The sequence below is a fragment of the Aquarana catesbeiana genome, linkage group LG04, assembly GCF_042186555.1.
Source record: "Aquarana catesbeiana isolate 2022-GZ linkage group LG04, ASM4218655v1, whole genome shotgun sequence".
In the NCBI taxonomy this organism is placed as follows: Eukaryota; Metazoa; Chordata; class Amphibia; order Anura; family Ranidae; genus Aquarana; species Aquarana catesbeiana.
Window position 1 is genome coordinate 367,184,327 of NC_133327.1, and position 19,393 is coordinate 367,203,719.

Genomic DNA, 19,393 nt, shown 5'->3' on the forward strand with positions numbered 1-19,393 from the left:
GCAGACCCCGACAACCAACAGCCAGGGTTGTTGGGAAGAGGCCCTTGTCCTCATCAACATGGGGACAAGGTGCTTTGGGGAGGGGGAGCCGCAGGGCGCCCCTTCTCCAAAGCACCCACCCCCCCATGTTGAGGGCATGTGGCCTGGTACGGTTCGGGGGGGCGCTTGCTTGTCCCCACCCCCTTTCCTGACCAGCCGGGCTGCTGGTCTGGTATGGATTTTGGGGGGACCTGATAAGGGTCTGGTATGGATTTTGGGGGGACCCCCACGCTATTTTTTCGACATAGGGGGTTCCCCTTAAAATCCACACCAGACCTAAGGGCCTGTTATGCTCCCGGAGGGGAACCCATGCCGGTTTTTTATTTAAAATTTGGCGTGGAGTTCTCCCTCATGATTCATGATTCTTGTCCCCACCCCCTTTCCTGACCGGCTGGGCTGGGTGATCGGATAAGGGTCTGGTATGGATTTTGGGGAGGACCCCCACACCGCTTTTTCGGCGTAGAGGGTTCCTCTTAGAATCCACACCAGACCTAGGGGCCTGGAATGCCCATGGAGGGGAATTCCTTCTCGCGCTCGCTACAATAGGAAAATGTGTTTTTCCTATTGCAGCCAGCGTGAGATGTACAGTACCCTGTCGCCGAGAACCAGCGCGATCCTGGAAACACATTCTCACGGGCAGGTACTGTATGTAGATTTGCAGAGCTAGAGATCTGAGTAAGAGCTGTAGTTCTTTTCCACTGCTAACTACTTTGGAATGGAAGAAAGGAGTGTAAAAAGTTACAAGGAAAAGAAAAGGATAATTAGGGGACCTGAAGCCTTCCACTAATATGTATAGGACTTTGTAGGATGTAAAATGTCAAAAAGGCTACAAAATGAAAATCATATATTAAAATCAAGTAAAGCTTTATTCCAAATGAGTTGAAAACTCTGGATATTGATTCCAACGTGTTTCGCAGTTGGACATTCTAATAGACATGTGCACACTGAAATATTTTGTTTCAGAATTTCGGTTTCGTCCGAAAAATAAATATATTTAGTTACTCCCAAAATTTGTTTTTATTTATTTTGTTTCGTTAAAAAATTCATTAGTACGAAAATCCGAATTAATTAAGCTTGAATCTGTCAATTGAAGGCTTATGGTGTCTGTTGGATCTTCTGTTGAATCTTCTGTTCTAAGAAGATTCAACGAAGCAACTAAACTGTACTACGCCGCGATCGTACATTTCCGGTTGAATGCTCCGCCGGCAAACTATAGTAGAATTCTAATGTTGTTTGACTAGTAATAATTATAATTATTAATTATTATTACTAGTCAAACAACATTAAAATTCCTCTATAGCCTATGGGCAGAGCATTAGACCGGAAATGTCCATCTGCGGCGATCGAATGTTTTTAGCTGCTTCGTCGAATCTTCATGTCGAACAGTATTATAGATATTTTTGATCATATCAAATGATACGATACTTGTTTGTTTCTGTTCATGTCGATTGGTCTATACCAACAGCCAATGGAATTGCGTTGTATCAAAATTCAAGCATATAACTTCCTTCCTGTTCGCTCTGCGCTCCTAACGGTTCTGGTTCACACTGGCGATAGCAGTATCCGATGGGGGCTCCAGGCAGTTCGACCCCATAGAGGGGGGTCCTCCTTGGTTACAATCAGCCAATAACATTAATCATCATCATCATTTTACTTTCCCCACCCATTCCAGCAGCGACCACTAACAGCTCTTTTACTATTGTCTCTATAATGTCAAATCTTTTCTCTCTCTCTTTGTCGAATAATCTTTGACTAATAGAGTTAGGTTAGGCACATTCGACCGCAGATCGCTATTGTCACCGTCATGTCGAATCTTCTATCTATCTATATCGTGAAAAAATGTAGCGCATGGTAAACAAACAATGAGGTATTATGTTAATGATAACAAAATATAATAAGGTCCATGTGGGCAAGTCCTTAGACCTAGTGCAAGGTAATCACTGTGTGACCAACATAAAGTCTAATACCCAATGGTGAAGTGATAAAGTGTCCAACTGTGCCAGAACACAGAAGCAACCACTCAGGGGTGATGGATATCCAAAAAACTGACAAAGATAGTGTTGATCCGTAGGTGAGACCAGCATCAAATGTAAACAGCATCAATGGGTAAGTAATAGATGGATACTCTTAACAAATCAGATGGACTCCCCTGTCAGCGACATAAAGGCAATGTGCCCAACCGGGCGGATAAGGGGATATCCAGGCAGTTGAAACTTCCAAGATCCACCGAACCTCCAGGGATCATCAGGGTAGGTCATCACCGTTGGAACTCCAGACTGGAATCTTGGAAGCAAGATGTACCACACATGGCAAAAGCTGGATAATCGCTCCCATCAGGGCAATATGTGGAGAAAAAAATGAAGCTTCCACAGGTAAAAAAAAGTGTCAGACTTTACTTACCAGACCGGTGAGTCCGCTTGGGTAGAGGGTCAACAAGCCGAGGTCAGGTACGGGCAGCAATCAGAGGAGAGTCAGAGGCAAGCCGGGTCATCAGGAGATCTGGTACACAGGAACACTGGAACAGGTAGTGGGGAACTAAGGAACCGGAAGCTGTTGATCAGGCAGCACCGAGCAGAGTGCATGGCAAACCTAAATAGGCCGATTGGTGCCAAACAGCGCACGCACGTGCATGCCGAAGCTCACAGGTGCGTGCACGCACGCGCCCGCACGCCAGCACACCGACCAGCGCCTGCAGGGACATGCACAGCAGCATGCACAGGAATGCGCGCGCCAACACGCACCAGCACGCACCGGCGCACACCGGCGCGCATCAGCACCGCGACCAGCAAGGTGAGCTCTCTGACAGTGCCCCCTCCTAAAGGGCAGCCTCCGGATGCCCAGTTGAGCCAGCTTGGAGGCATGAACGTTCTTGAAAGACTGTAAAAGTTCTGGGGCATGCAAATTGCTCTCAGGCTCCCAGGAGTTGTCTTCCGGCCCATACCCCTTCCACTTGATGAGATATTGAATTCTGTTGTTCCTCTTTCTACAGTCCAAGATTGCCTCAACCTCAAACTCTTCTTCATCATTAATTATGACAGGTTTAGGTGGGCCGGTCCTACGGCCAGTAAAGGGATTCGGAATAGCAGGCTTCAACAGAGACACATGAAATACCGGGTGTATTTTTAGGGAATCAGGCAGATCAAGCTCATATGCAACATCATTTATCTTCCTTTTTACAGCGAAGGGACCCATAAATTTGGGGCCCAATTTCCTTGAGGGACAGGCCATTTTTAGGTTAATGGTGGACAACCACACTTGGTTGTTGGTTTCCAGGATCAGTTCTCCACGCCTTTTCCTATCATACATCCTTTTGCTGTACTCCTGAGACTTGGCCATCGTTTCCTGCAAAAGTTTGTTGTTAGAGGAGAAAAAATCCATGGTTTCAGCAACTGCAGGAACGGTACACTCGGGTAATGAGCTAGGCAAGAAGGAAGGATAAAAACCGTAGTTAGCAAAGAATGGCGTTTGGTTGATAGCAGAATGCAATGAGTTGTTGTAACTAAACTCTGCAACAGGTAGTAGAGAGACCCAGTCATTTTGAGATAACGCAGAGAGGCAGCGGAGGTATTGCTCTAGGGTTTGATTGGTTCTCTCTGTTTGCCCATTTGTCTGGGGATGGTAGGCTGATGAGAATGCCAACTCTATTTCCAGGGAACCACAGAGAGCCTTCCAGAATCTCAAAGTAAATTGGACACCGCGATCGGACACAATACTTGCCGGGACTCCATGCAGCCTCACCACTTCTTTAACAAAAATCTTTGCAGTGTCCAAGGCCGAGGGTGTGCCCTTCATGGGCATGAAATGTGCCATTTTGGATAGCCTATCTATGACAACGAAAATGGTGGAAAATCCCTCCGACGGAAAGAGATCTATGATAAAGTCCATCGATATCCTTTTCCATGGTCTCTCTGGAATGGGTAAAGGTTTTAGTAGGCCCCAAGCCTTTGTCCGGCTGTTTTTGCTTCGGGCACAAGTGGTGTATGAATCCACATAACTTTTGCAATCGCTAGACAGTTGGGGCCACCAAAAGGTGCGCTGCACCAACTCTATAGTTTTCAACACACCAAAATGTCCGGCTAGTTTGTGGTCGTGGCAAAGTTCCATCACCGTCACCCGTAAAGGTGCAGGGATTACGATTTTATCTTCATGCCAAAACAGACCCTCACTCAGATTGGTTTCAGGATATGGGGACCGTCCCACAGAGGCCTGTTTTATCCTGGTTAAAAGGTTCACTTGAAGGAGCAAAAAGTTCCCAGAGGGAAGGATCGTGTTAGGAGGCAGAGTCTTTTCGGAATCCAACAACATGCGCGAAAGCGCATCTGGCTTAATGTTCTTAGAACCTGGTCTATAGGTTATATGGAATTGGAATCGGGAAAAGAAAAGTGCCCATCTGGCCTGTTGTGGTCTCAATCTTTTGGCTGTCCTCAAATATTCCAGATTTTTGTGATCTGTATACACCAAGATGGGATGAGCAGCACCCTCTAGAAGGTAACGCCACTCCTCCAGAGCCGATTTGATAGCAAGAAGTTCCCGATCTCCCACATCATAGTTCCTTTCCGAGATTGAGAGCTTGCGTGAGAAAAACGCCACTGGGTACAAAAGAGCTTTGGCACCTTGCCGCTGAGAAAGAACCGCTCCAACTGCTATTTCTGAGGCATCGACTTCCAGGACAAACGCTAAAGCAGGATTAGGGTGTTTCAGGATGGTAGCCGATGTGAAAAGCTCTTTAAGTTTCTCAAAAGCTGTCTGGGCCTGAGGAGTCCAAGAGAATCGGGTTCCCTGCCTGGTTAGTTCGGTTATTGGGGCGATTATTGCTGAAAACCCCTTAATAAACTTCCGATAAAAATTAGAAAAGCCGATGAAGCACACCTTTTTTATCCACAGGCGCAGGCCAATCCAGCATGGCGGACACCTTTTGAGGGTCCATCTTGATGCCATCCACCGAGATGATTAGACCTAGGAATTGGATGCTCTGGAGTTCGAATTCACATTTCTCTAGTTTTGCATAGAGACCGTGTAGTCTGAGCCGGGTTAGGACATTCCGGACATGTTTGCGGTGATCGGCCAGTGAGGAGGAGAAGATCAGAATATCGTCAAGATACACAATTACGTACAAATCCAGGTAGTCACGAAAAATGTCATTGACAAAGTGCTGGAATGTTGCAGGGGCATTGCAGAGGCCAAAGGGCATGACAAGGTACTCGAAGTGCCCAAATCGAGTGCGGAATGCCGTTTTCCACTCGTCCCCTTCCCGGATTCGAATTAAATTATAAGTTCCCCGAAGATCAAGCTTCGTGAACATGACTTCGGTTCCCAACCTTTGAAAACGTTCCGGTACTAAGGGCAGGGGGTAACGGTTCTTGATAGTTATCCTATTCAATTCCTGATAATCTATGCAGGGACGTAGGGAATGGACCTTCTTTTCGATGAAAAAGATGCCCGCACCGGTTGGAGAGGTGGAAGGGCGGATAAACCCTTTTTCCAGATTTTCGTCGATGTAGGTTTTTAGTGTGCTTAACTCCTGCTCAGTTAGCGAAAAGATTCTTCCGAAAGAAACCTGAGTTCCCGGTAGGAGTTCTATAGGGCAGTCATAAGGCCTGTGCACAGGTAATGTTTCTGCTCCTTTCTTGCTAAATACGTCCACAAAGTCTCGGTAGGGTTCAGGGATGGACTGTCGTAGTTCCAGATCTAAGTCCATACAAAGGAGTGGAGAGGTTTCAGTAGAGGACCTGTACAGGCAGTGCTGTTGGCAGTACTCGGAAGGAAAAGTAACATCCCCTGTGGTCCAGTTAATGCTGGGATTATGGGCTTGCAGCCAAGGTATTCCCAAGATGATGGGGAAGAGGGGAGAGGAGTTGGCATCCAGACGAAGAAGTTCCTGGTGATGGGTGCCAATGATGGCCAGTAAAGGGACGGTCTCTTGGGTGACCGGACCAGAACGAAGGGTAGAGCCATCTGCCAGGTGTATTGTAAGTGCTTGGGTCTTAGGTTGAAGCAGGATGCGGAGATTGGCAGCGAAAGTCAGGTCGACGAAGCAACTACAGGCACCGGAATCAATGATGGCGTCACTGGGGTAGTCCCTCCTGGAAGCTGCAAAGTGATGGATAGAGCAAGGTGAGAACCGGTCTTAGGTACAATAGATGCACAAAATGAAGAAACAGGAAAGCACTTACGCATCTTGTTGGGGCAGGCCCTCACGTAGTGCCCGGGCTCACTGCAATACAGGCAAAGGTTGCGGGCTCGTCTACGCAGCTTTTCCTCAGGAGTCAGTGTGGGGCGGAGCAAGCCAAGCTGCATAGGCTCTGGGGCGTCTAGAGCAGGTGCAGTAGAGATGGGAGGAAGCTGACTGACCGCGCTGGGAACCTTAGGTAGCATCCAAGTAGGGCGGAACTGGTGAGAAGACCTTTCTGACCTTCGTTCCCTCAAACGACGGTCAATCTAGATGGACAGGTTGATGAGTTCATCCAAGGAGGGGGGTATCCCAACACGTGCCAGCTCGTCTTTTAGTGGATCCGAAAGTCCCATTCTGAACTGGTGACGCAAGGCGGCGTCATTCCAGTTGGTGTCAGAGCTCCAGCGTCTGAACTCCACCGCATAATCTTCTGCTGCCCTGCAACCCTGCTGTAGAGAGTGCAGAGCGGCTTCCGCAGTCGCGGTCAACTGTGTATCCTCATACAGTTGAGACATGGCCAGGAAGAAGGCCTCTAAGCTATCCAAGGATACTGATTTTTGTTCCAGCAGGCGGTGGGCCCAGGTTTGGGGTTCACCGGACAGTAGTGAAATGACAAAGCCCACTTTTGTTACTTCTAAAGAAAAGGTGCGTGGTTGCAGAGCAAAATAGAGCTCGCAGGCATTGCGAAACGCACGGTACTTGCTGCGCTCTCCGGCAAACCTTTCAGGAGTGGGTACTCTAGGCTCAGGAGGAAGCATTACCACGGAGGGTGCAGATGAAAGTCCAGCAGAAGATGCTCCCTGGGGATTAGAGGGAGAGGATAGAACCGAAACTCGCTCCTCCAATCTTGCATAGCCTTCCTGAAGGCTCTACACAGCTTGGGTAAGACCCGCCAGGTGTCTGCAAAGTTCATTCATGGGGGAGGCCCCCTGCCCGGACTCGGTCATGGCTGCCTGATACTATCAGACTTTACTTACCAGACCGGTGAGTCCGCTTGGGCAGAGGGTCAACAAGCCGAGGTCAGGTATGGGCAGCAATCAGAGGAGAGTCAGAGGCAAGCCGGGTCGTCAGGAGATCTGGAACACAGGAACACTGGAACAGGTAGTGGGGAACTAAGGAACCGGAAGCTGTTGATCAGGCAGCACCGAGCAGAGTGCACGGCAAACCTAAATAGGCCGATTGGCGCCAAACAGCGCACGCACGTGCACGCCGATGCTCACAGGCACGCGCTCACACGCACGCACCCTTGCGCCAGTATACAGACCCGCGCCTGCAGGGACATGCACAGCAGCACGCACAGGAACGCGCATGCCAACGTGCACGGGCGCGCACCAGCACCGCGACCAGCAAGGTGAGCTCTCTGACAAAAAGGTATTTTTATTACTAAAAAAACAAACGTATAAAAGCGTGATCACATTAAAAACGAGGGCTGTTACACCTTCTTCATGCTGCCCTCGTTTTTAATGTGATCACGCTTTTATACGTTTTTTTTTTAGTAATAAAAATACCTTTTTTTACCTGTGGAAGCTTCATTTTTTTCTCCACATATTGCCCTGATGGGAGCGATTATCCAGCTTTTGCCATGTGTGCTACATCTTGCTTCCAAGATTCCAATCTGGAGTTTCAGCGGTGATGACCTACCCTGATGATACCTGGAGGTTCAGTGGAGCCCATCTTGGAAGTTTCAACTGCCTGGATATCCCCTTATATGCCCGGTTGGGCACATTGCCTTTATGACTCCATGTCGCTGATGACTCCTTGTCGCTAACTCCATGTCCAGAATCTTCAACTCTACGCATTTTATCAACTGTGTTTTGCCTTATATGCACATTATGACATTTTTAAAGTTGTGTGGTCATTTTGGACTGATACTCGTCTTTTACTCATTTGGAATAAAGCTTTACTTGATTTTAATATATGATTTTCACTTTGTGGCCTCTTTGACATTTTGCATCCTACAAAGTCCTATACATATTAGTGGGAGGCTTCATGTCCCTTAATTATCCTTTTCTTTTCCTTGTAAGCTATTTTTGGATGTGGAAGTAAATTGTCGCTCCCCTAGCTGGTACTATCCAAGTTTAAGGAGTGTAAAAAGTTTAATAGATTTCTCCATTGGTACGAACTGCTCCACAACAGTGAGATCTTGCTTCATATGAGAATAATTTGCCTAGGTGACAAAATGTATAGAGCTTTCCTAATTTAGGGTGTGCCAGAAAATAAAAGCTGCACATTTATTGTACATACAAGTGATATTTTATTGCCAATGAATCCCTGCACTTAAAGCAGAACTGCAAGAAAAGAGGAAAAAGAAACAAGAAACAGGACACTTTTAGTCCAATTATGTATTTATTAAAAAGTAAGTGTGCCTTCAATAAATAGGCATAAGCAGCCTGCTTGGCTGCTATAATTCTAGAATAGTTCCTAAAATATTTCAGTGTTCTACAGCTTCAAATTATGCAGCCGCAGAGAAAAACAGATAAAGGAAATGTAATCAAAATGCTTTAACAAATATATTCCTGGATATGTAAAATATATACAGCAAACCTTTTATACATAATTAAGAAATTTTATTTTAGCCTAAATAAAAACTGCCAGTATATGGTCATTTCAAATACATATAAAAATAAATCATTAAACATGTGAATGTACATAAGAGAGTGTATAATGTGGCTGACTTACTAAACAAATATGGCTTGCTTAACTAGCAAAGGGAATGTTTACTTAGTGAATAAGGTAAATCAATTCAATCACATGCAAGCAAAAATCCTGTTTTTATCATTTTTACATGATTGGGTATTCAAGGTGAACAGGCCTTTACCTTATTAGCAAACCTAAGTTAACAATCTCTATTCCTTTAACAATTTATCCCCTCTGATTGTAAACATTATGTGTCTGTTCACCCATGTTCTAATGAGTGCATGTAGTCAGTCCTTGATAATAGTGTATTATTATTGTATTGTTAACCTAATACAGTGAGTATGTATCTTGTCTTTACAGGGTGGCTGTCCAGTGGACAAAACACACAGAAATCAATGTAGGGCATGCCGTCTGAAGAAATGTTTAGAAGTCAACATGAATAAAGATGGTAATTAACATAAGAGTTCACTAAATGTCTCATTCTTATTAATAGGACCGTGTGATCATTTCTGTCCTAAATATACAATCATCTATTGTCACTCATATTACAAAAAGAAAAAAAAATCCAATTATAAGATTTTCTTAGCAATCAGTGAGACAGTCATTGGTATTTTTTTAACATAAGCAAAATCAAAAGCATTATGCTTAAGAACAGAAGCCTACATTAAAATGATTGACATAGCTCTGGTAAAATATAGATTAATGTCGTTATTTAGAAAGGGAAAATCATAAGGAAGAAATGTTCTCTCAAGGACACAGTATGAGGGAAGATTTTCATGATTTTAACCTTTTAATGAAATGAAGTATCTAAGAGCCTGCTCTTTGCATCAATTTTCCAAATGAGTTTGATTAGTACTGAGATGATTACTGGATTGATTTCAGCTGTTCAACATGAAAGGGGACCAAGAACATCCACCATAAGGAAGCAAGTGGCTCTATATTTCAGAGGACATAAAGATGTCAATGGAAGCACGCCTCACTTTCCTTCAGCAGCCTTATCAACACCTACCTTCTTCACCACTGTTAGTCAGCTGGAGCCACATAACCTAGAGCTGGCAGCAGTATCCACCACTCCTGAGAGACAGACCTTGATTGGCCTGGCACAGCCAACCCCAAAGGTAAGTCACACTCTATCTCAAAAGCCATTCCATGCAGCATTATAAATCATTCAGTGACATATAAATACTATGAAGAAAACACTGCAGCTAGGCTAAAATAGGAAAGTAATTTATTTTATCATAAAGTGTATCTAAACCCCAAAACACAACTGTAATATATTACAGATTACTAGTCCTTAAACATGGTGGCTGCATTTGTTGTCTCTTCACGCTAGGTGATCCTGCAAATAACACACTTCTTGTTCCTTCATTATTATGCTCATTTCTCCATTGTATCTATGGAGGGAGCCACGGTTTTCACACAGGCTGAACTATAAAATGTATGCCTTTTTTTATCTCAATGATATGGTGGATTTATGGGACTAGCGCTTTACGCAAGAATGATAAGGATATGTATGCTTTCTTTTCAGTCAAGATCAACAGATATTTACTTAGAGCTACATAGTAGCATTCTAATGGGTAGTCTCCACCCCTTTTCTCTCATAGGACCATTTATACACAAATTGGTACCCCATGCAACCATAGTGTTTACATTTTTTCCTCTGCTTCTTATTGGACGCATATGACCTTTTATCCTGCCTTGCCAGTAAATCCCTGATGGTCCACCTATGTTTTGAGAGAGGTCCCCCCAAATGGTCTTCTAAATTAAATGCTGATATGAGAGTTCTACTACTGGTCTCCTGTGACATGCTTTATGCATTGGTATGTTGGGAAGGTGCAGTGAGATGTGGCAGGCAGTAAACACACAGCGTCCCGATTTGCAAAGAACGTTGCATTGAACAGTAAGTCAGCAGCACAACAGGCCCAGCAGGAAGTTGACCCTTCCAGAGCCACTTACAAATGTTCAGGGAATTGACTCAGGGATGCTGACAGCATCTGCCAGGAGAAGCAAAGTGTGACCTGGCCATTCCAACCCAAATTGTAAGCTTCCTGAAGAGGTAGACATAGTCCCTGCTCTCTCCCTTCTCTCCTGTAACCTTTCCTTAGTGCTGCCACTGTACCTGTGAAGCGGGAAACCTGTCCCTAACCTGTCCACTCGCATAAAGCGCATCAAACTCAGGGGTCAGAGTCTTAAATAGTCTCTGCCTAACCTAAGATGGCCATCAGGATCACATGGGGTATGTGCATCCAATCGGATCACTATCCACATGACCAAGGAAATCATAGAGAAACATAGCTTCTATCAACTTCCTCTCTCATCTGCATCGCTGCTATGGACAAGCGGCACCTGCAGTGGAGAATATAGACTGCACCTGCCTACAGGTATCTCTCAGTAAATCTGAGAGGCCTTGACAGGTGGCGGTGTACTGGTTGCTGTGTCTGTGGATAGGTGGAACACTGTTTCCGATTAGAGTTCAGCCCCTCGGAATGTATGTTTGTATTCCAACTTGGGCAGCTGAATCCAATACAGGCACATTTCCTACCGAGTTTGTGTTTCAAGCAGATGCTGACAGTCGTCGCATGTGTTGTGTTGCCCCCGCACCAGAGACAGGGTATTGTCTGATTGGCCACAGCTTTTAAACATCGTGGTGGCATCCTGTGATGAACCTGCCACCATTATCAGCCCGCTGCCTGCCAATGTCTACAGTCCCATCTTGCTGGGGACCTGCTGCCCCAGTTTCCATGCTTCTCCCACCATGTAGGCATTTTCCTGCCACTCTATGTTGTAATACTTATCAGGCTGTAAATGTAGCATAGTAATAGTATGCCTGTTACCTTTATTTTTAGAATAAATCCAGCCATGCCAATCGCTCCAAAAGAAAAGCTAGTTCAGAAATGGTAGGTAAGGGCTCCCACTATACCTTATGCAGTGCTGCATGTTCTCCTGTCATCAGTCTCCCTTTTTTCTTGTGCGTCCACAGCCCTTTATGACAGATCAAATATTTCCTCCCTCCTGAAACAGATATAAAACTTCGAAAGACACAGATTTTCACGCAGAGAAAGAAGTCTCTTTAGCCATCATTACAGGAATCAAAGATCAAAGTTTCCTTTGACACGTTATCACTCTCCACTTTCATTTGACACATTATCACTCTCCACATAGACCTTATAAGAGAGCTTACCATTGTCACCCCCTCCTGATGGGTATTGGGCCTGTCATAACATAGTCCTGCTGGAAAAGACCAATTGTGAAAGTTGCTTTATGGAAGCAACCAGGGAAAAAAAAGCCAATCACCACCAGGGGGTTTCCCTAATGCAGGGGTCTCCAAACTATGACCCTCCAGTTGTTCAGGAACTACAATTCCAATTATGCCTAGTCATGTCTGTGAATGTCAGAGTTTTACAATGCTGCATGGGACTTGTAGTTCAACAGCTGGAGGGCCGTAGTTTGGAGATGCCTGCCCTAATGAAACAAATGTTCCAGGAAACCTTACATCTGTACCTCAACCATTCAACATTCTAGCAGTCCACAGAACCCAACTCTGTGTCCGGAAACATCAACTCCAACATCTCAGGAAGATGCCAAGTCTGAAGATTCTTGTTAGTCCTCATCAGATGAGGGAGAGTTGGAAGGCTTTCAACTTTCCCTTACTGCAGCCCTTCGTCAAGTCAGTCAAGTGGGACCTTCTGTGGGAGGATCTGGAAAAGAAGTTGCAAAAGAAGAAAACATTCTTTAAGCATATGAAGAAGGACGTTACAGCCTTCCCTCTCATAGACAAGTTTAAATACATAATTACGGATGAGTGGAATCAAGTTGACAAAAAAATAAAAAAATCATAATATAATCAATTTGTGAAACTATATCCTTTTAATGGAGAGAATGTAAAAACCCTTAACAAGGCAAAACTCATCAGGCACATTACACTATACTTGGATTTCTCTTAAGGCTGTCCTGCATCAGTGTAGTGATGTGAATTTAAAAATATAAACATTTGACAGTGGCGTGTAAGCTGGAGGTGGCCGTAAATTAGGTCTCAAGGGCCCTCGGAGTCAGAGTTTGAAAATGTTGAATCAGCTGTCTCCAACCATCTCAGTAAGACCAAGATTCTTACTACAATGAGAGACATACAGTGCCTTGCAAAAGTATTCACCCCCCTGGCTTTTTACCTATTTTGTTACATTACATTAAACTACATTTAGTTCAATTTTTTTAATCTGAATTATATGTGATGGATCAGAACACAATAGTCTAAGTTGGTGAAGTAGTATTAGAAAAATATTTAAATAAAACTATTTTTCAGAAATATAAAACTGATATTCGGCATGGGCGTATGTATTCACCCCCTTTGTTATGAAGCCCATAAAAAGCTCTGGTGCAACCAGTTACCTTCAGAAGTCACATAATTAGTGAAATGATGTCAACCTGTGTGCAATCTAAGTGTCACATGATCTGTCATTACATATACACACCTTTTTGAAAGGCCCCAGAGGCTGCAACACCTAAGCAAGAGGCACCACTAACCAAACACTGCCATGAAGACCAAGGAACTCTCCAAATAAATATCCAAATCTTTGATGATCCCTAGGAGCACCATCAAATCTATCATAACCAAATGGAAAGAACATGGCACAACAGCAAACCTGCCAAGAGATGGCCGCACACCAAAACTCACGGACCGGGCAAGGAGGGCATAAATCAGAGAGGCAGCACAGAGACCTAAGGTAACCCTGGAGGAGCTGCAGAGTTCCACAGCAAAGACTGGAGTATCTGTACATAGGATAACAATAAGCTGTACGCTCCATAGAGTTGGGCTTTATGGCAGAGTGGCCAGAAGAAAGCCATTACTTTCATCAAAAAACAAAATGGCATGTTTTGAGTTTGTGAAAAGGCATGTGGGAGACTCCCAAAATGTATGGAGGAAGGTGCTCTGGTCTGATGAGACTAAAATTGAACTTTTTGGCCAAAGAAAACGCTATGTCTGGCGCAAACCCAAGACACCACATCACCCAAAGAACACCATCCCCACAGTGAAACATGGTGGTAGCAGCATCATGCTGTGGGGATGTCTTTCAGCTTTCGGGACTGGGAAACTGGTCAGAGTTGGGGGAAAGATGGATGGTGCTAAATGCAGGTATATTCTTGAGCAAAATCTGTACCACGCTGTTTGTGATTTGAGGCTAGGATGGAGGTTCACCTTCCAGCAGGACAATGACCCCAAACACACTGCTAAAGCAACACTTGAGTGGTTTAAGGGGAAACATGTAAATGTGTTGGGATGGCCTAGTCAAAGCCCAGACCTCAATCCAATAGAAAATCTGTGGTCAAACTAAAAGATTGCTGTTCACAAGCGCAAACCATGCAACTTGAAGGAGATGGAGCAGTTTTGCAAGGAAGAATGGGCAAAAATTCCAGTGGCAAGATGTGGCAACCTCATAGAGACTTATCCAAAGTGACTTGGAGCTGTGATAGCCGGTGGCTCGACAAAGTATTGACTTTAGGGAGGTGAATACTTATGCACATTGACTTTTTCCGTTATTTTGTCCTATTTGTTGTTTGCTTCACAATAAAAAAAAACATCTTCAAAGTTGTGGGCATGTTTTGTCAAATAAATGATGCAAATCCTCAAACAATCCATGTTAATTCCAGGTTGTGAGGCAGCAAAACACAAAAAATGCCAAGGGGGGTTGAATACTTTTGCAAGGCACTGTACTGCTTACTTCTGTATTCTTACTGGAAGCCTCCATTGACATCATCAAGTCAGTGACAAGAGTAATGTTATTGTTACTCACAGGAAAGAGAGCACTTTCACACAGGCTATAGATGATGAACCCTGTCTCAAACCAAGGGTGGTGCAAGGTCCCCTTTCAGGGTCAATCATTATTCAGCAACAAGCTGGATGTGCCAAGGCGAATGTTGGTATATACTTCAGGCAGGCAGAGAAAGAAGAGACCCCAATTTAAGCATCTATCTTCAAATACAGCAACAAGGGTTCACAATTCTAGACCAGGCCTCTATGGGACAAAACACCCAGTAGCCTTTTTTTGGAAACTTTTGCCTAAATTCTAAATATCTAAATTTGGCACATGGGAGCACAAGTTTCTAGCGATTTTGGGCAGATAAAATAAGAGACTAGTAGACCTTAAAGACAGGGGGTCACTCAAGTGAGTTTCTGAAAAAACCTCTCTAAAATTTATACTGATCCAAGTTCATACTTGAATTCAAAGTCTCTTTTGTAAAAGCCCTAATAGAACAGCAGTAATTACAGTATCGCAGCAAGAGTTCTTCCTGGAGTGTATTGACCTTGTTAAGAAGAAGGCAGTGGACTGGAAATCAGTTGTAGATTTTAAGGGTCTCAACCAAAACGCATCAAGATGAAGACTTTGCAAACTTTTTTGTTGGGAGATTGGCTTCTTTCAAAAGATGTAAAAGACACCTATTTCCATATTCTGGTACATTCAGAGAGTATATCTCCAGTTTGTTTGCCTTCCTTTTGGCCTGCAAGTGTCTCCCAGAGTGATCTTCTCACAGTTGTAACTTTGAGTCGATTTGTAAGGTGGCAATCTGGTCCTTAAAACATACCTTTATGTCCCATTACTGTGTTGAATCTTTCTGTTTTACAACAGTAAACTTTGGTCAGAAGGTGTTTTCCTACCTTTGGTGTTTAAATGCTTTCAGCACTCCCTCCCTGTGTTGTCAAATTATTTCCCATTAGTATGCTCACATGGAGCTGTTAGGAAAATCGAATTGCATACTTGCCGTAAAGTTCCTTTCAGACAAGCTGTATGGCAGCATAGTATCCCTCCAAATCAGAGTTTGCTAGTTACACAAAACTATGGATGAAGTGGGGTAAAAATTTGTGGATTCACTCTCCCATGAGGGGAGAGGGCCAGAGACTATCCCATCAGTATGGTGCCATGGAGCTTGTCAGGAAAGAAAAATTACAATAAGTGTGCAAATACATTTTCTGATATTTCTATACTTGCTGAAAATGTTTAGAGCCTGAAAAATTAAAACTAATGCAGGCAGTGCACCCAAGGACTGGCAGGCTGCAAAATATGTTTTGTTTTCAGATTTAGATATTCTGGAATCAGAGATCTGAGTAAAACAATGCATTTTCACATGTTGCGTGGGTAGGTCTGCTTCGTAGGACCTGTGCTGTATAACTTTCTCTCTCAGCCTCATATAATAGTAGTCAGATTCCAACTTCCAAGGCAGGTGTGAAAGTTATCTGTGGCTGAGAAGCTCATAATGCTGACCCTTGAGCAATGATCTTGTGGTGTAAATGGAATTTCCGGATCACCAGATTATTGTCAAAAGGAGAGGGATTTAAAGGTGCAATACAGCAATGCTTGTATGAAAAACTGAATAACTGAGCAAGCAGGCTGTGCTTTTTGTAGAGGCTTAGATGTGTATTTATGCTGAAGTGTAAAGTTTGTTTTGATTTTATAATGTCCTAGCAACCAAAAACAGATGTATGAGGTTTGTGCAGATGTTTCCATGTTATACTTATGCTACCTCTTAGAATCGTAGGCAATACGATTCCTGCTTTACATGAACTTTACAAATGTACTTGCCTATTGCATTCATTACATAGGAATCTTCAATATGCAGAAAATAGCAGTAACAAGATTCCATCAGCTGCAACAGGAAACATAACTCTCCCTAAGATGTGGGGACAGAGTTAGGAACTCAGCTGAAGAGATAATATCACTCCAATCCCTAGGAGATAAGTGAAGCACATGAGTGATCACCCAGGCCTGAACCTCCCGTGACAACACCTGTAAGGGCATCACCTGGGGTTTTTTTTTACTTCATCTAGGGCTCCAAATGGACAGAGTAAAGTGAGCAGTTATGTTTATGGAGCCCGTAGAAGACATTAAGGGTGTGCCCGACATTGCCACTCAACTGAGGGTGTTCTTTGCTTGCAACTCCATCCACAGGACTTTGAAGGATCGGACTCTGCTGGAAACTCCATGCCCTGTTTTTTCCTCCTGCCTGTCCCTTGGATGGGACAAATTGGACAGCTCCATTCCCTATAATTGGTACACTTCCTGGTATTACTTGGAGACTTTTAATCTTACCAAGGAGAAGGGGTTACATGAAGGGGGGGGTTGGAGGACATTCATACATGCAAGAAACCTGGGCAGATACAGGTGTTGCTCCTTTTTCATCATCCTGTAGGAAACAGCTTTGCATGTTTTCTGGGAATGCCCCTTAGCTCAAAACCTGTTGGTGACCTTGGAACCAGAGCTCAAACTTTGTACCACAAACAGCCACCACCCACTTTGGTGTGCTGAGCAGATTATTTTGTGGTGAATTTGCATAGGAGAACATTGATGGCACCTGGTGGATGATGTGTTGCTTTTAGGACACTTTCTGGTGCACCAGAAAACCCCTCATCCACCAGAGGGAGAGGATGTCCATTGAAGAGTGTCACAGACTGGTCCACAGTCTGCTCAGAGACTATAACTTTATCGACTTTAACCACTTCAACCCCTGAAAGATTTGCCCCCTTCCTGATCAGGCCATTTTTTGGGATACGGCACTGCGTCGCTTTAACTAATAATTGCGTGGTGGTGTGACGTTGTACCCAAACAAAATTTATGTCCTTTTTTCCCCACAAATAGAGCTTTCTTTTGGTGTTATTTGATCGCCTCTGTGGTTTTTATTTTTTGCGCTATAAACAAAAAAATAGCAACGATTTTGAAAAAAACACAATATTTTTTACTTTTTGCTATAATAAATATCCCAAATTAAAAAAAAAAACAAACTAATTTCTTCATCAGTTTAGGCCAATATGTATTCTTCTACATATTTTTGGTAAAATAAAATCACAATAAGCGTATATTGATTGGTTTTCGCAAAAGTTATAGCATCTACAAAATAGGGGATAGATTTATGTCATTTTTATTATTATTATATTTTTACTAGTGATGGCAGCGATCTGCGATTTTTATCAGGACTGCGACATTGTGGTGGACAGATTGGACACTTTTTTGGGACCATTGACATTTATACAGCGATCAGAGCTAAAAATAGCCACTGATTACTGTATAAATGTCACTGGCAGGGAAGGGGTTAACACTAGGGGGCGATCAAGGGGTTAACTGTGTTCCCTAGGTGTGTTTCTAACTGTGGGGAGATGTGACTGACTGGGGGAGGAGACATATCTTTGTTTCTACTTAGTAGAAACAGATGATCTGTCTCTACTCCCCTGACAGAACTGGGATTTGTGCGTTCTTGTTGTGTCAGGAGCGATTGCGGGTGCCCTGCGGACATCGTGCCCTCCGGTCTATAGCGTCTTTAAGAGCCGATGTATAGCTACGGAGATTTGCACAGCTGTGCCAACCTTCCACAGTATAACTGCGGCGGCCGATCGGCAAGCGGTTAAGGAGATAGAGGACGTCTGATGAAGATTTCCCCTTCCTCCACTCTCATTTATGTGTCTTTGTCCTTCAATAAAGCTTTGCGCCAGTGAACTCTGTTCCTCTCCTCTATGCCTCTTTCCTGTCCCCTATCACACTCAATGCTTGCTGAAATGTGTTGAAATGTTTTGAAATGCTTTTGAACAGTTTATACTTTATGTTGCTGTACCATGCAGGCCATACAGGGCAGGGGTCTAACGTCTGAAAATGCACCTCTAGGTATTTTGGTGGTACCTTAGGGACCACATAATGCTTTTAGGGTAAAGCAGAATCATGCATGATGTTATGGTTCAGGGAACTGTGTTCTGTACAACATGTTAGGCATTATACCGATGAGTGAATGTACAGTAGTTTATTGTGTGATTGGAACTGTATTGTAATGTAGTGTACTTATGTGCTGCATTGCAGTACATGGTGGAATGTACCCCAATTAAAGTGATTGTAAAGTTTAGTTTTGTTTTTTTTTTTAAATAACAAACATGTTATACTTACCTGCCCTGTGTAGTGGTTTTGAACAGAGCAGCCTGGATTCTCGGGTGCCTCTTCAGTGCTTCTGGCCCCATCCTCCTGCGATTGCCCCCAAAGCAAGCAGCTTGCTATGGGGGTACCCGAGCCGAGCTGCAGCTCTGTGTGTCCATTCAGACACGGAGCCCCCATTCAGCCCCACCCCCTCTATCTCCTTATTGGCTAACTGACTTTGATGGACAGCAGCGGGAGCCAATGGGGCCACTGCTGTGTCTCAGCCAATCAGGAGGGAGAGTCCGGGACAGCCGAGGGACTCATGGACATCGCTGGAGAGAAATTGGGCTCCGGTAAGTATTAGTGGGTGCTGGGGCGGCTGCTACACACAGAAGGCTTTTTATCTTTACGCATAGAATGCATTAAGATAAAAAGAAATCTTCTGCCTTTACAACTCCTTTAAGTATTTTTTTTTTTAAATAAGATTCTGTACTTTATATAAAAAAAATATAAAAAACAGAGTAAAGGCAGAAGATTCTATGCATTAAGATAAAAAAAAACCTTCTATGTGTAGCAGAAGAAAAAAAATCTGAGTCTATCCAAGACTAAATATCAGTTATGAGTGACCTGTTAACCAGTTGCCGACCAGCGCACGACAATG

General features: G+C 43.9%; 1 protein-coding gene across 1 annotated transcript in view; it reads left to right on the forward strand.

Annotated features, from left to right (window-relative positions):
- Nucleotides 1-19,393, forward strand: part of NR2E1 (nuclear receptor subfamily 2 group E member 1) — a 93,319-nt gene that overhangs the window by 45,796 nt on the left and 28,130 nt on the right. Inside the window, exons 3-4 of the mRNA XM_073627038.1 lie at nt 9,209-9,296; nt 9,731-9,966. Coding sequence (XP_073483139.1) covers nt 9,209-9,296; nt 9,731-9,966 — 324 coding nt within the window. The remainder of the gene's footprint in view (nt 1-9,208; nt 9,297-9,730; nt 9,967-19,393) is intronic.